The 14991-nt window shown below is 42.5% G+C and overlaps 1 protein-coding gene across 1 annotated transcript; it reads right to left on the bottom strand.

Annotated features, from left to right (window-relative positions):
- Positions 1–6756: 6756 nt before the first annotated feature.
- Positions 6757–14496, bottom strand: Mmp7 (matrix metallopeptidase 7). Its single transcript, XM_038322110.2, has 6 exons — positions 14386–14496; positions 10394–10620; positions 10160–10308; positions 9558–9686; positions 7860–8021; positions 6757–6890 (listed from the first exon to the last, which is right to left on the bottom strand). The coding sequence occupies exons 1-6, from the start codon at positions 14491–14493 to the stop codon at positions 6757–6759; spliced, it is 909 nt and encodes a 302-aa protein (XP_038178038.2). The 5' UTR covers positions 14494–14496.
- Between the last annotated feature and the right edge of the window lie 495 nt (positions 14497–14991).

The following is a 14991-nucleotide window of genomic DNA, read 5'->3' as shown; positions in this document are numbered from 1 at the left end:
GGGCCACAAAATCCCACAGCTCAGCCTGTTTGGGCTCCGGAGTCCTGGAATTGAGTGCACCCAGGCTGGTGGGAGGTCCCCTCCTTCATTAGCCTGCCTCCAGCAAGGCAGGCCCTTTGTTAGCTAGCTGCTTGGCCTGCAAGGAGACCTGACAGTCTGCCAGAGGATCCATCATTCATTGGGGTGAGTTAATTGAATTCATTGGGGGGAATTGAACTTCTAAAAGAAGACCCAAAGGGGATTATTCAGAGGAAGAAATGGGCAGGCGCCAATGCAAGAATTCCTCCAACAATCTGAAAAACAACATGAAAGCACCAGAACCCAACGAAGTTATAACAGGAGGACTTGAACACACTAATCAAGAAGAAGAATACACTAATCAAGTATTTTTCAAGAATAGAAAAAATTGACTTTATGAAAGTAATAGAGTCCCTTAAACAGGAGGTGAAAAACTCCCTTAAGGAAATGGACGAGAAGTATAACAAAAAATTTGAAGAGTTGAGTAAATCCATAAATGATATCCTAGGAAACCATGAAAAAACAATCAAACAGATAATGGAAACAGTGTAAGACTTGAAAACTGAAATGGAGGCAAGGAAGAAAACACAACCCGAGGGCCAGCCGGATATGGAAAATCTATGTAAACGAACAGAGACTACAGAAACAAGCATAACCAACAGAATACAAGAGATAGAAGAAAGAATCTCAGATTCTGAAGATACCATAGAGAAAATAAACGCACTGATCAAAGAAAACAGCAAATCCAACAAATTCTCATCACAAAACATTCAGGAAATCTGGGACACAATAAAAAGACCAAACCTAAGAATAATAGGCATAGAAGAAGGAGAAGAAATACAGCTCAATGGTCCAGAAAATATATTTAATAAAATTATAGAAGAAAACTTCCCAAACCTAAAGAAAGATATTCCTATTAAGGTTCAAGAAGCTTACAGAACACCAAATAGACTGGATCAAAAGAAAACATCCCCTCGCCATATTATAATCAAAACCCAAAACATACAGAATAAAGAAAGAATATTAAGAGCTGCAAAGGAAAAAGGTCAAGTATAAAGGTAAACCTATCAGACTAACACCTGACTTCTCTATGGAAACCATGAAAGCCAGAAGGTCCTGGATAGATGTTTTGCAGAAACTAAGAGACCATGGATGCAAGCCCAGATTACTATACCCAGCCAAGCTTTCATTCACTATAAATGGAGAAAACAAAATATTCCAGGATAAAAACAAATTTAAACAATACATAGCCACAAATCCAGCCTTACAGAAAGTAATAGAAGGAAATTCACAAACAAAGGAGTCCAGCATCGCCCAAAATAACTCAGACATCTAGCGACCCTTCACCAGCACATCGCAAAGAAAGGAAACACACAATCTCTACTACCAAATAAAAAATGACAACCGGAATTAACACCCACTGGTCATTAATATCGCTTAATATCAATGGACTCAATTCACCTATAAAAAGGCACAGGCTAAGAGATTGGATATGAAAACAGGATCCAACATTCTGCTGTTTACAAGAAACACACCTCAACCACAAAGACAGACATCTACTCAGAGTAAAGGGTTGGGAAAAGGTTTATCAAGCAAATGGACCTAAGAAACAAGCCGGTGTAGCCATACTAATTTCTAACAAAGTTGACTTCAAACTAAAATCAATCAGAAGAGATGGAAAGGGACACTTTATACTCATTACAGGAAAAATCTATCAGAATGAAGTCTCAATCCTGAATATCTATGCCCCTAATACAAAAGCACCCACTTATATAAAAGAAACATTACTAGAACTCAAGGCAGCCATCAAACCAAACACACTGATAGTGGGAGACTTCAACACTCCTCTTTCACCAATGGACAGGTCAATTCGACAGAAACCTAACAGAGAATTAAGAGACTTAATAGAGGTAATGAACCAAATGGACTTAACAGACATCTATAGAACATTCCACCCAAACAGGAAAGAATATACCTTCTTCTCTGCGGCTCATGGAACCTTTTTGAAAATTGACCACATACTTGGTAACAAAGCAAACTTCCACAGTTACAAAAACGTATTAGTAACCACCTGCATCTTATCGGATCACCATGGATTAAAATTAGAATTCAACAACAATGCTACCCCCAGAAAGCCTACAAACTCATGGAAACTGAACAGTCAACTACTGAACCACACCTGGGTCAAGAAAGAAATAAAGAAAGAAATTAAAGTCTTTCTTGAATTTAACGAAAATAAAGACACAACATACTCAAACTTATGGGACACTATGAAAGCAGTGCTAAGAGGAAAATTCATAGCACTAAGTGCCCACTTAAAAAAAGACGGAGAAAGCACACATTGGAGACTTAACAGCACACCTGAAAACTTTAGAAAAGAAAGAAGCAGACTCACCTAGGAGGAGTAGAAGACTGGAAATTATCAAACTGAGGGCAGAAATCAACAAAATAGAAACACAGAAAACAATCCAAAGAATCAATGAAACAAAAAGCTGGTTCTTGGAGAAAATCAACAAGATTGACAAACCCCTAGCCAAACTAATCAAACGGCAGAGAGAGAACACACAAATTAATAAGATCAGAAATGAAAAAGGGGACATAACCACAGACACAGAGGAAATTCAGAGAATCATTAGATCTTACTACAAAAGCCTATATGCCACAAAATTGGAAAATGTAAAAGAAATGGACACTTTTTTAGACAAGTACCATATACCAAAGTTAAACCAGGACCAGGTAAATGCTCTAAATAGTCCTGTTAGTCGCGAAGAATTAGAAACTGTTATCAGAAATCTCCCTACCAAAAAGAGCCCAGGCCCTGATGGGTTCAATGCAGAATTCTACCAGAACTTCCAAGAAGACCTAATACCTATGCTCCTTAAGGTATTTCATAATATAGAAACAGAACAGTCATTGCCAAATTCCTTTTATGAAGCTACAATTACCCTGATACCTAAACCACACAAAGACTCAACCAAGAAAGAGAACTACAGGCCAATCTCACTTATGAACATCGATGCAAAAATTCTCAATAAAATACTGGCAAACAGAATCCAAGAACACATTAGAAAAATTATCCACTATGATCAAGTAGGCTTCATCCCAGAGATGCAGGGCTGGTTCAACATACGAAAATCTATCAATGTAATCCATCATATAAATAAACTGAAGGATAAAAACCATATGATCATCTCATTAGATGCAGAAAAAGCATTTGACAAAATTCAGCACCCCTTTATGATAAAGGTCTTGGAGAGATTAGAGATACAGGGGTCATTCCTAAATATAATAAAGGCTATTTACAGCAAGCCGACAGCTAACATCAAATTAAATGGAGAGAAACTCAAGGCCATCCCACTAAATTCAGGAACGCGACAAGGGTGTCCACTCTCTCCTTATCTCTTCAATATAGTACTTGAAGTTCTAGCAATAGCAATAAGACAAAACAAGGGGATCAAGGGGATTCGAATTGGAAAGGAAGAAGTTAAACTTTCATTATTTGCTGATGATATGATAGTGTACATAAGCGACCCGAAAAACTCCACCAAAGAACTCCTACAGCTGATAAACTCCTTTAGTAGCGTGGCAGGATACAAGATCAACTCCAAAAAATCAGTCGCCCTCCTATATACAAAGGATAAGGAAGCAGAGAAAGAAATCAGAGAAGCGTCACCATTCACGATAGCCACAAATAGCATAAAATATCTTGGGGTAACTCTAACCAAGGAAGTGAAAGACCTATTTGACAAGAACTTTAAGTCTTTGAAGAAAGAAATTGAAGAGGACACCAGAAAATGGAAGGATCTCCCTTGCTCTTGGATTGGGAGGATCAACATAGTAAAAATGGCAATACTACCAAAGGCAATCTATAGATTTAATGCAATCCCCTTAAAGATCCCATCAAAATTCTTCACAGATCTTGAGAGGACAATAATCACCTTTATATGGAAGAACAAGAAACCCAGGATAGCCAAAACAATCTTATACAATAAAGGAACTTCTGGAGGCATTACCATCCCTGACTTCAAACTCTATTACAGAGCTACAGTATTGAAAACAGCTTGGTATTGGCATAAAAATAGAGAAGTCGACCAATGGAATCGAATAGAAGACCCAGATCTTAACCCACAAATCTATGAACACCTGATTTTTGATAAAGGAGCTAAAAGCACACAATGGAAGAAAGAAAGCATCTTGAACAAATGGTGCTGGCATAACTGGATGTCAACCTGGAGAAGAATGAAAGTAGATCCGTGTCTATCACCATGCACAAAACTCAAGTCCAAATGGATTAAAGACCTCAATATCAATCTGAACACACTGAACCTGTTAGAGGAGAAAGTGGGAAGTACTCTACAACATTTGGGCACAGGAGACCGCTTCCTACGTATAGCCCCAGCAGCACAGACATTAAGGGCAACATTGAATAAATGGGACCTCCTGAAGCTGAGCAGCTTCTGTAAAGCAAAGGACACTGTCACTAAGACAAAAAGGCAGCCTACTGACTGGGAAAAGATCTTCACCAACCTCGCAACAGACAAAGGCCTGATCTCCAAAATATATAAGGAACTCAAGAGACTAGACTTTAAAACGCTAATTAACCCAATTAAAAAATGGGGCACCGAACTGAACAGAGAATTCTCAACAGAAGAAGTCCGAATGGCCAAAAGACACTTAAGGGCATGCTCAACCTCCTTAGCAATCAGGGAAATGCAAATCAAAACAACGCTGAGATACCATCTTACACCTGTCAGAATGGCTAAAATCAAAAACACCAATGATAGCCTTTGCTGGAGAGGATGTGGAGTAAGGGGTACACTCATCCATTGCTGGTGGGAATGCAAACTTGTGCAACCACTTTGGAAAGCAGTGTGGAGGTTTCTCAGGAAATTTGGGATCTACCTACCCCAGGACCCAGCAATCCCACTATTGGGAATTTACCCAAGAGATGCCCAATCATATTACAAAAGCATTTGTTCAACTATGTTTATAGCAGCATTATTTGTAATAGCCAGAACCTGGAAACAACCTAGATGCCCTTCAGTGGAAGAATGGATGAAGAAAGTGTGGAATATATACATATTAGAGTACTACTCGGTGGTAAAAAACAATGACATCTTGAATTTTGCATGCAAATGGAGGGAAATAGAAAACACCATCCTGAGCGAGGTAACCCAGGCCCAAAAAGAGGAACATGGGATGTACTCACTCATAATTGGTTTCTAGCCATAAATAAAGGACATCGAGCCTATAATTCGTAAAAAATCCTAGAGAAGCTATATAAGAAGGCGAACCCAAAGAAAAACATATAGTTATCCTCCTGTATATTGGAAGTAGACAAGATTGCCGGACAAAAAATGTGAACATGGGGGTGGGGTGGGATGGGGGGATGGGGAGAGAAAAGGGTGAAGTGGAGGATGGGAAGAGCTTGGGGGAATAGGATGGTTGGGGTATAGGAAGGGTGGATATGGGAATAAGGAATTATATATCTTAGTTAAGGGAGCCATTCTAGGGTTGGCAGAGACTTGACTCTAGAGGGGTTCCCAGGTGTCCAGGAAGACGACCCCAGCTAGTTCCTAGGGCAGCTGAGGAGAGGATGCCAGAAATGTCCAGATCCTATTGTCATACTCATGAATATCTTGCATATCACCATAGAACCTTCACCTGGCATTGGATGGAGAAAATGACAGAGCCCCACATAGGAGCACTAGACTGAGCTCTCAAGGTCCTGATGAGGAGCAAAAGGAGGGAGATCATGAGCAAGGAAGCCAGGACCGCGAGGAGTGCGTTTACCCATTGAGACGGTGGGACAGATCTAACGGGAGACCACCAAGTCCAGTCGGAATGGGACTGATGGAACAGGGGACCAAACCAGACTCTCTGAATGTGGCTGACGGTGGAGGAGGACTGAGAAACCAAGGACAATGGCAATGAACATGAACCCTACAGCATGGACGGGCTCACTGTGAGCCTTGTCAGTTTGGTTGCTCACCTTCCTGGACTTAGGGGGAGCTGGGAGGACCTTGGACTTAACATAGTGAAGGGAACCCTGATGGCTCTTTGTCTTTGGAGAGGGGTGGAGTGGGGGTATGGGTGGAAGGGAGGGGAGGGAAGGGGGAGGAGATGGAAATCTTGAATAAAAAAATGAGAAAAAAAAAAGAAAATGTTCTCTCAAACATGAGTAATTTCTCCACAGAATAGCGATGGTATTACTTGTGCACATATTTATTTATGTCTATCAACTTCATGCCACCTGAGACTAGTCAGAATCATCCAGTAAAGATGAGCCTCAGAGGGATATGCAGAACCCACCCCAGTACTATAAAAAAAATGAAGCACATGTAGTCCAGGAAGGGCGTTTGCTCATTCTGATTGGGGAATGCAACAGACAACCCAATGATTGTACAGATAGTCTCTCTGAAGTGTCTACATCTTCTATGAATCATTCCTCTTTCCTGTTAAGGAAGAAAATACGAACATTAAGATGTCACAAATCACATAGGAAAATTCTACACATGTACAATGTACAGCATTGTCCTAGGTTCAATTCCCAGCATCAAACAAAGCAAACCAAACCCAAAAAGTCATCTGTATCGGCTGGATGAGGTGTGAGAGGCACAGGCTTCTAATTCCAGCAACAGGGAAGCAGAGAGGGCGGGATTGCTGCATGTGCAAGGCCAGCCTGGTCTACACAGTAGGCTCAGGACAGTAAGAACAACACAGAACTTGTTTAGGGCTCTAGCACAGCAGGTGGTAATGTGCTGCTGTGATAGCCTCCTTTGCAACTCTTGTCTTTAGGAGTACATCTTGGGAAATGCTGACCCACAATGAACCCAAGTTTGGCAGATGCTTGCTTGCATCCACTTCTCTTCCTGTAGAAACAGTTTCCCCTGAGTACAGGCCTTTTTTTTAATCATTCAAAGACTCAGATCTTTCCAAAGCATATTTTCATCTTCATTTATGTGTGAGGTAGGCTTTGGTGAGTATGGAATTCCAGATTCTCATGTCTGTGTTGCTTTAAGAAGGGGAAGATGCAGAAACATGTCACCACACCTGCAGTCAGGGAACTGACTTGGCCATGGAAGCCACATGCCTCTGCACAAGTCACTTCCCCTTGAACGTTCTTTCCTTACAGTTTTCTGGGGACATGGATTTTTTTACTATGCTTCTCATCTGTCTCCCAAACTCTATTTCCAATGAGCTTCATCAAGCAAAAACTGACCGATGAAGTTGATTTTAGAATTTTTTACTTTCGATGAAGTTGATTTTAGAATTTGGTCAAAACAAAGAAGGAGAAACTGGGATACAAACATTCAGAGATTTCATGGTCAGGGGTTCCTATAGCTGTTATGTCTGTGGGTGACCACTTTCCCTACATGTTTACAACAACAGGGAAGCATGGTTCACTGTTAACCAGGTAGGGCAACTCCTTAGGAGTGATCAGTTATGGACGATGCTTGGGATGGGGGCTTTCTTGCTGCATCTGAGCTGAACAAAGAAGGATGGTGACATTTCTGTCCCATCATGGACTTCCTTCTAAAGCTTAGAGCATGAAATGTGGGTTGTGGTGGAGTGGCTGAGTGGCTAGAAGCTTAGTCTGATGGATAGCATGCACAGCATAGAACATCCTCTTCAGGGATGTAGAAAGGCTGTTGCTTCACCTAGGAAGGTGTTTATTGGCATCAGACAGAAGTGTTGAGGGCCTCACACAGACTAGCTTCCCACTGCCCTGGCCTACTGCACAGGTTTCCAGGTTTAAGTCCCACTGTGACTCTCCAGGTCCCCATTTCTTGACATCTTTCAAGTCTGACATTTTCTTCTTGAGAGCCATTAACTCTTACCATATAACTTCTGAATGCCTTCAATGTCATCTTCCGTAAGTCCGAAGTCTTCTGGGCGGCCGTTTTCATAGGTAGGGTACATCACAGACCCAGGAACAGAAGAGTGACTCAGACCCAGAGAGTGGCCGAATTCGTGGGTGGCAGCATACAGGAAGTTCACTCCTGCAGCCAGAGAAGTGTACATAGTAAATATTAAAATAACTGCATAAAGGCCTGCAATTGTCACATCGTAATGGAAGCAGCAGCCACCCCACCCCAGCATTCCTTGGCTTCTGCTCCAGCACCACTGATTTCCTGTTGCTGTGGTAAAACACCGTGCCCGAAAGCAACTTAAGGAAGAGTTTATTTTGGCTTCTGGTCTGGAAGCAGAAGGATAGAATCCACAATGTCAGGGATAGAAACTGCAGGTAACAAAAAAAGGAATCTGCAGGTCAGATTTCATCTACACATAGGAAGGACACACATGCACATATGCATGCGCTCGCGTGTACACACACACACAACACACACACACACACACACACACACACACACACACACGGGAACCGAGAGGGAGAAAGGGTCAGAGCGTGAAGGAGAGAAAGACACAGAGACAGATAGAGCAAGCACGAGGTGAGGGTGCTCCATGAAAGCCCGCCTTTGGTGGCATGTTCCCCCAGCAAGGCTCTACCTCCTAGAATGTTCCCCGAACAGCACCATCTACTGGGCACCAAGTGTTCAAATACTGGAGCTCTCAGGGACATTTCACGTTCACATCAGAACAATAGTGAGAGCCTGAAGGAGTCCTTTAGAGAAGAGACCTAAGGTTAGGAACACCTACCCTAAACCAGCCTCCCAGACAAGGAGCCAAAGGGAGTGCAGAAGAAAGGCTACAGCAATTTATAAGGAAATCAGCATTCAAGGGGAGAATAATATACTTTGCCAGAAGGCAAGAAGGGGGAACTGGGAAAAGGCCAAAGATCCAGTCCCTTCAAATCTTTGTGTGTTGAGGCTTTTCTGAAGGAGGCATAGAAAATGTGTTCTTGGGAGCCTCATGTGTGGGCACTGTGTTCACCACCTCAGGTTGTCAAGGATGAATTAATTAATCCACTGCATATTATTACTGTTGGTTTTAATTTTGTCGTCAGTTAGAAGCTGTTCTGTGTGGTCCCAATGCTGAGAGAGCTAACTCATTGTTGTCAGCTCAGCTCACCCTTTAGCTCTCGATAACTTTGGGCCAGGAGAGTGTAGTTAGTTGCTCTGGCTTTCCTCAGCTTACCCTTCAGGTTTATGACCAGTTTAATGCCCAAGTCCTCTTCTGGTTAACTTTTTTATTATCCTATTTCTTTATTTTTATTTAATGTGTGTGTGTGCGTGCGTGTGTGTGTGCATGTGCATGTATGTGTGTGTGTGCATGTGTTGTGTGTGTGTGCATGTGTGTGCATGCGTGTTTGTGTGTGCTGTCACAGAACACGTATGGAGGCCAGAGGACAATGTGTGAGAGTCAGTTCTCTCCCACTATGGGTTTCCACATAGATCACACACACAAATTAAAAAAGAAGATATTAAATGAGCTAAAACATTTAAAGCATGCACTACAGGAATTGGCACTTAAGGTGTCTCTAATTGTTATAATTAAAGCAATGATCAAAATGAAATTGGGTGTAGGTCTGGGCTTTCTAGAAGGATATGCAGTAGAAGAGACATAGGCCACTCTACCTGCACCTTCACCGTCCGTCCACTGTTCATCCCCATCAAAGTGGGCATCTCCTCCCAGGCCTGGCCCGGGCGCAAAGGCATGACCCAGAGTGTTTCCAGGCCCATCGAACGGGAAGCTGTCTCCGTGATCTGCAAGACAATGCCATGATTTTTGTTAACAGCTCAGGTTTTCTTCGGTTGTCTCATCTCTTCAGATCATACAGTTATGAAGGTTGGAGAGAGAAGCCGGTCCAGTTAGTTAACCTCCTGGCACCAAGAGCCAATTTCACACACACACAGGATTAGCTGTGAATCTGGTCCAGGTGTCTGTTATTAGATCCACTGCTCAGTACTGGTGACCACCATCTGTGGAAGGCTCACCGGAGTCAAGATCTTAAAACAGTGTGAATGTACGTGTGTGTGTGTGTGTGTGTGTGTGTGTGTGTGTGTGTGTGTGTGTGTGATGAGAACTGAAACCAAGGCCTCTTACACATTAAACATGTTTCACCAATGACAGCCCTCTATAGCGCTCTTGGAAGGGTTTAAATCTTGAAAAGAGAACACTGATATAAATAGCAAAAGGTAGAACAGCACACAGATTTAGCCCGCGGAGCCATCCTTACCTCTTGTTGCGAAGCCTATCATGATGTCGGCAGTGCCCCACCTCACCCTCCTGAAGTTCAGTGGGATTTGCTTACTCCACATTCTGAGAGCCTTTGCCACGATTTGATCCACCGTGAGTTGTGGCAAGTCTGAAGGATAGGACACGATTCTGGCAGCACACAAGAAGACAGCGTTTGAGTCCTCAGGAAAAAGGTTTTGTTGCCTCCATCAGAATGAGCCAAAGCGAGCCTCACCTGAAGGTAACTTTTCTGGATTGCCATTTTGGACTGCCTGGCATTAGTGAGTATTCTGCAACATCTGGCACGCCACACCTGGGTTTCTGCATTATTTCCATGGTACGGGGGGACAGCTTTCCAGTCATGGGCAGGCCAAAGAATTTCTGCATTTCCTTGAGTTTGACCACTAGGCTGTTGCCTTCCTTTCTTTTAGAGTCATGAAGGTAGAATTTCCTAAGATAATTCTGGTAGATAGAGAGTGAAGAATCTTTTATTTAAAAATATGCATCTCTTTTACCTGCTGTTGTTGCGGATTTGAATAGTTCTTTGAAGACAGAGTCGTTGTAGAGTTATGGAATAAAGTGAGTGTTTCCCAGTGAGGGAAATGGAATATTGACAAGAAAACGCTGACCTGTTGTTGCATAAGATGGAGAGAAATCCTTAGGGTCACTGTATTCTCAATACACACTGCCCACTTTCTATATCTTGAACTAATTTTTAGAGGAGCAGGAAGTATCAGCATGTCTTCGGGGAACACACCAAAGGCTGGAAAAAAGGTTCAGTTAGAGAAGAGCTTGCCTCAAAAACTTGAGGGCCCGAGTTTGATCCCTAGGCCTTCTGAAAAACTGGGTGCTTCTTTAACTCCAGCGCCAGGGAGGAAGAGGTAGGAAGACCACTAAAGACTCCCACTATCAACCTCTAGCCTATACACACACATACACACACACTCTTGCACTGTCTCTCACATGCACATGCATGCATATACATACATATACATACAGACAATATATATACACACTATACACACACAAATATATACACATACACACATATACATACATACAAATACACACACACAAATATACATACACACATATACATACATACAAATACACATATACACACAAATATACATACACACAAATACATATACACACATACATACACACAAATATACACACATACACATACATACACCCAAATACATACACATACACGTATACATACACACAAATATTCATACACATAAACACATATACATACACACAATTATGCACACACATACACACATACATACACACACATACTCTTGTACTGTCTCTCACACACGCATGCATACATACACACATATACATACACACAAATATATACACATACACACACATACACACATGCATACAGAGAGCGAGCACTGGAGCACAAAGTAAGACTATTAGGTATCATAGACCGTACAGGGAGTTCTAAGTTTCCTTAGCCTGGTAAGGGCTGCTGCCATTTGGCTATTTACATTTCAGTAGGGAAGAAGAAATCACGTGATTGTTGTTTAACTAGTCTGAGTTAGTCATTCGGGAAGAAAGCACAGTTAACAGCACCCAAGTCTTTGTTCAGGTCCACAAGCTGAGTTGGTGGCAGATCTGTTTAGAATCTCCTTATCCGCAGTGCCCTTTTCCCTTTCCTCTTCCTCCCTTCGGACTCTTTCGCTGTTAGCACACCCACTATGTTAGCACACCCACTGGGAGGTGGTGGGATAAACCAGACCCCCTCCCATACCTTCCCGTGCATAACTGAACGTCTGAAAGTCTCCAGGTGTCCTGCGATGCAGCCCGAACGTGAAGAGGCAAAGAGGCGAGAGCTGACAGCAGCTCACAAAGGCACTGAAGACCCTTCCTAGGGACAGGTGCACATTTGCTCCATATTTATTTCAACAAAACCTTATAACCACCCTGTAAAGCAGAGATGGAACTTTCACCTCTGATTTATATAAAGACACATGCTTAGAGAGGAGAAACAGCTGGCAGTGACCATCCAGGTGTTTGCCATCCACTTCCAGAGAAACTTCTTTAGGAAAAGTTACAGGCTCAGGGAGGGTGCAGCAGGAGGCTCAGGGAGGGTGCAGCAGGAGGCAGGAGGCTCAGGGAGGGTGCAGCAGGAGGCTCAGGGAGGGTGCCGCGGGAGGCACCCTTTCTTTAAGACAAATAACAGACACGAGTCCCTTCCGGAGCCGTGGACTTTATGACATGGACTTCATGGACTTCTCCGGAGGACATGTCTGCATTCTTTTTTCTACTTTGGTTATTGATTCGAGATAGAATCTTGTTTTGTAGTACAGGCTATCGTGGGACTCACTGTGTAGCTCAGGCTGACCTCTTTCTTCTATTGGACAATCTGTGTGCTAAGCAACAGGCCTAAACACGTTGGTAAGGGCATCCTGGAAAAAACTGGATCAAAACCCCTAAAATGCTATTTTGGTAATGTGGGGGCCAGGCATGATAATCTAAGTCAGGGCAGAAAAGAAGTTCTTTACTTCCTCCAACCTTTATCACCTGGGACTCTATAGTCTCAATAGTTTACCCTGAATCAATGCCTGGCAGGCCGAGATTATCCGACCCCTACTCAAGAGCAGATCATTCAAAGAAAATTCCTGGCACTGTAAATAGAAACACCTGCCAGCACTTCACCAGGACACCTCTAGACAAATGTCAGCCAATCAGGGGTCCTGAACATCAGAAACCCCTCACCCCCATTTTTACTACTATAAAAACCCAATTCTAACTGATTTCGGGGCTCTCCGGATATTCCAATACGTTGGAGTTGCGGAGAGACCAAGTTTGCAAACTTGATTAAAATAAAGGCTCTTTGCTTTTACATATGGGACATGGTCTTTGTTGGCTGTTGTGGGGACCCATGGATTTGGGCATAACATTAAGGGAAAAGCCAGTTAAATATTGGTGATTTCATGTGGTTGAGTTTAGTATATCAATTAGGTCTTTAAAAAAGTCAAACTGAATGTGAAATATAGTTCTTACACTTAAAGCTTACCAATCATTATCTGATTTTACCATATGACATTTTATTCTTACTAATTACTGTACTTATCAGCAATATATTTGAAGAAACACAATTTTTGAGCTAGCAAAGCTTATCCTGATGCCTGTCACAATTGGCAGAAGAATGTGAATCAGGTGACTTTGAGTTCTCAGTATAGCGCTGGTGATCACATGACATGCTGGATTCAGAGTTACTTATGGTCTGCACCCACTACACACATGGGAGTTCCTATGGTCATGTTATTTGTCTGGTAGACTAATCCTGTGGGCAGAACACAGATGGTGTTATAACATCTATTGCACATGCAAGAAAGCCACGCCTTCTGCTGGTGCTTTCTGACTGTCGGTCTCTTCACTGTGAGGCCAGTACAGTTTATGAAAATAATTTCAAGTTGCAATAAATAATAATACCAATACTTCCGTTTCCCGAACATGAATTATATTTCAAGTACTGTATTAAGAAGCTTATCTAGCTCCACTTGCTGACAGCGTTGCTATACTTCTCCAGTTTCTGCACTGGAAAATTTAAGGTCAGAAATGAAATGACATTCTTAAGTCCACCTAGACTGCAGAGTCAGGAGCTGGCACTCAATCAGAGTTCAGGGAGGCCCTGGAAGCCAGCTTGCATGGCTCCTCACAGAAAGTGTACTCTGTTTTCTAGCCAGGAACGCTACACAGGAATATCCACGTCACACTAACACCAACCAGGAATAATACACAGTACACAGGAATATCCACGGACACACTAACACCAACCAGGAATAATACACAGTACACAGAAATATCCACGTCACACTAACACCAACCAGGAATGCTACACAGTATACAGAAATATCCACGGACACACTAACACCAACCAGGAATGCTACACAGTACACAGAAATATCCACGGACACACTAACACCAACCAGGAATAATACACAGTACACAGAAATATCCACGTCACACTAACACCAACCAGGAATGCTACACAGTACACAGGAATATCCACGGACACACTAACACCAACCAGGAATAATACACAGTACACAGAAATATCCACGTCACACTAACACCAACCAGGAATGCTACACAGTACACGGGAACATCCACGGTCACACTAACATCAAAGGATAGATCATTCAGAAACACACTTGAATGCTGGCGACGAGGCCAGAGAGCCCGGGGCGAGAGGACAGATACCTGGGCCTGTTCCCACTGCAGTGCGCTCACATCTCCAGCCTCCAGGGACAGTGGCAGGGCCAGGTGGCCTGGCAGCAGACACACAGTCCAGAACAGGGCGAGCTGCATAACTGGCAACAAAAGGCAATTGTTCTCCGATCTACCAGTCGCTTTGATGTTTTCTGACAGGGGCCGGAGAAATTTATATGACTTCTTAACCCTGAATGTTTAAATAGGTGACTCATTTGCATCCTTTCTTTCTTTTTAGAGTGAATGTGTTATTTTCCACTAGCAACAATGGTGAAGTATTACGTCCTTATATTGGCAGGAGAACACATGGTATTTATCTTTTAGAGGACCTCCCAGCCCTGCCGCCGTGTACTGAATCTCCCCAAACCATGTTTTATTTGTTGGAATCAAATGACTACTTTCCCAAGTCTTCTCATCGACAAAGTAGTTCTGGGTTCATCATTGTTTTCTGCATCTTACAAGGGTTCTTCTAAAAATTTGTAATGGGCATGTAAATTACAAATAACTTTACTGAACATGTACTGTGATAAAATCAATGTCAAGAAAGAATACTACACCAAGCACCATGAAACATGCCTGTCCAGAATTCAGGAGGCT

This window comes from Arvicola amphibius, chromosome 3 (genome assembly GCF_903992535.2).
Source record: "Arvicola amphibius chromosome 3, mArvAmp1.2, whole genome shotgun sequence".
NCBI lineage: Eukaryota > Metazoa > Chordata > Mammalia > Rodentia > Cricetidae > Arvicola > Arvicola amphibius.
This window is presented reverse-complemented; position numbering and strand designations above follow the sequence as displayed.

Bases quoted from the DNA above. Each gene is read 5' to 3' on its own strand.
- Mmp7 (XM_038322110.2), bottom strand. From the start codon at position 14,493: ATGCAGCTCGCCCTGTTCTGGACTGTGTGTCTGCTGCCAGGCCACCTG. The intron at 9,687-10,159 runs GTAAGGATGGCT...ATTGTCTTGCAG, and splicing joins GATAGGCTTCGCAACAAGAG to ATCACGGAGACAGCTTCCCG. The intron at 8,022-9,557 runs GTAGAGTGGCCT...CTCTGGCTGCAG, and splicing joins GACGGACGGTGAAGGTGCAG to GAGTGAACTTCCTGTATGCT.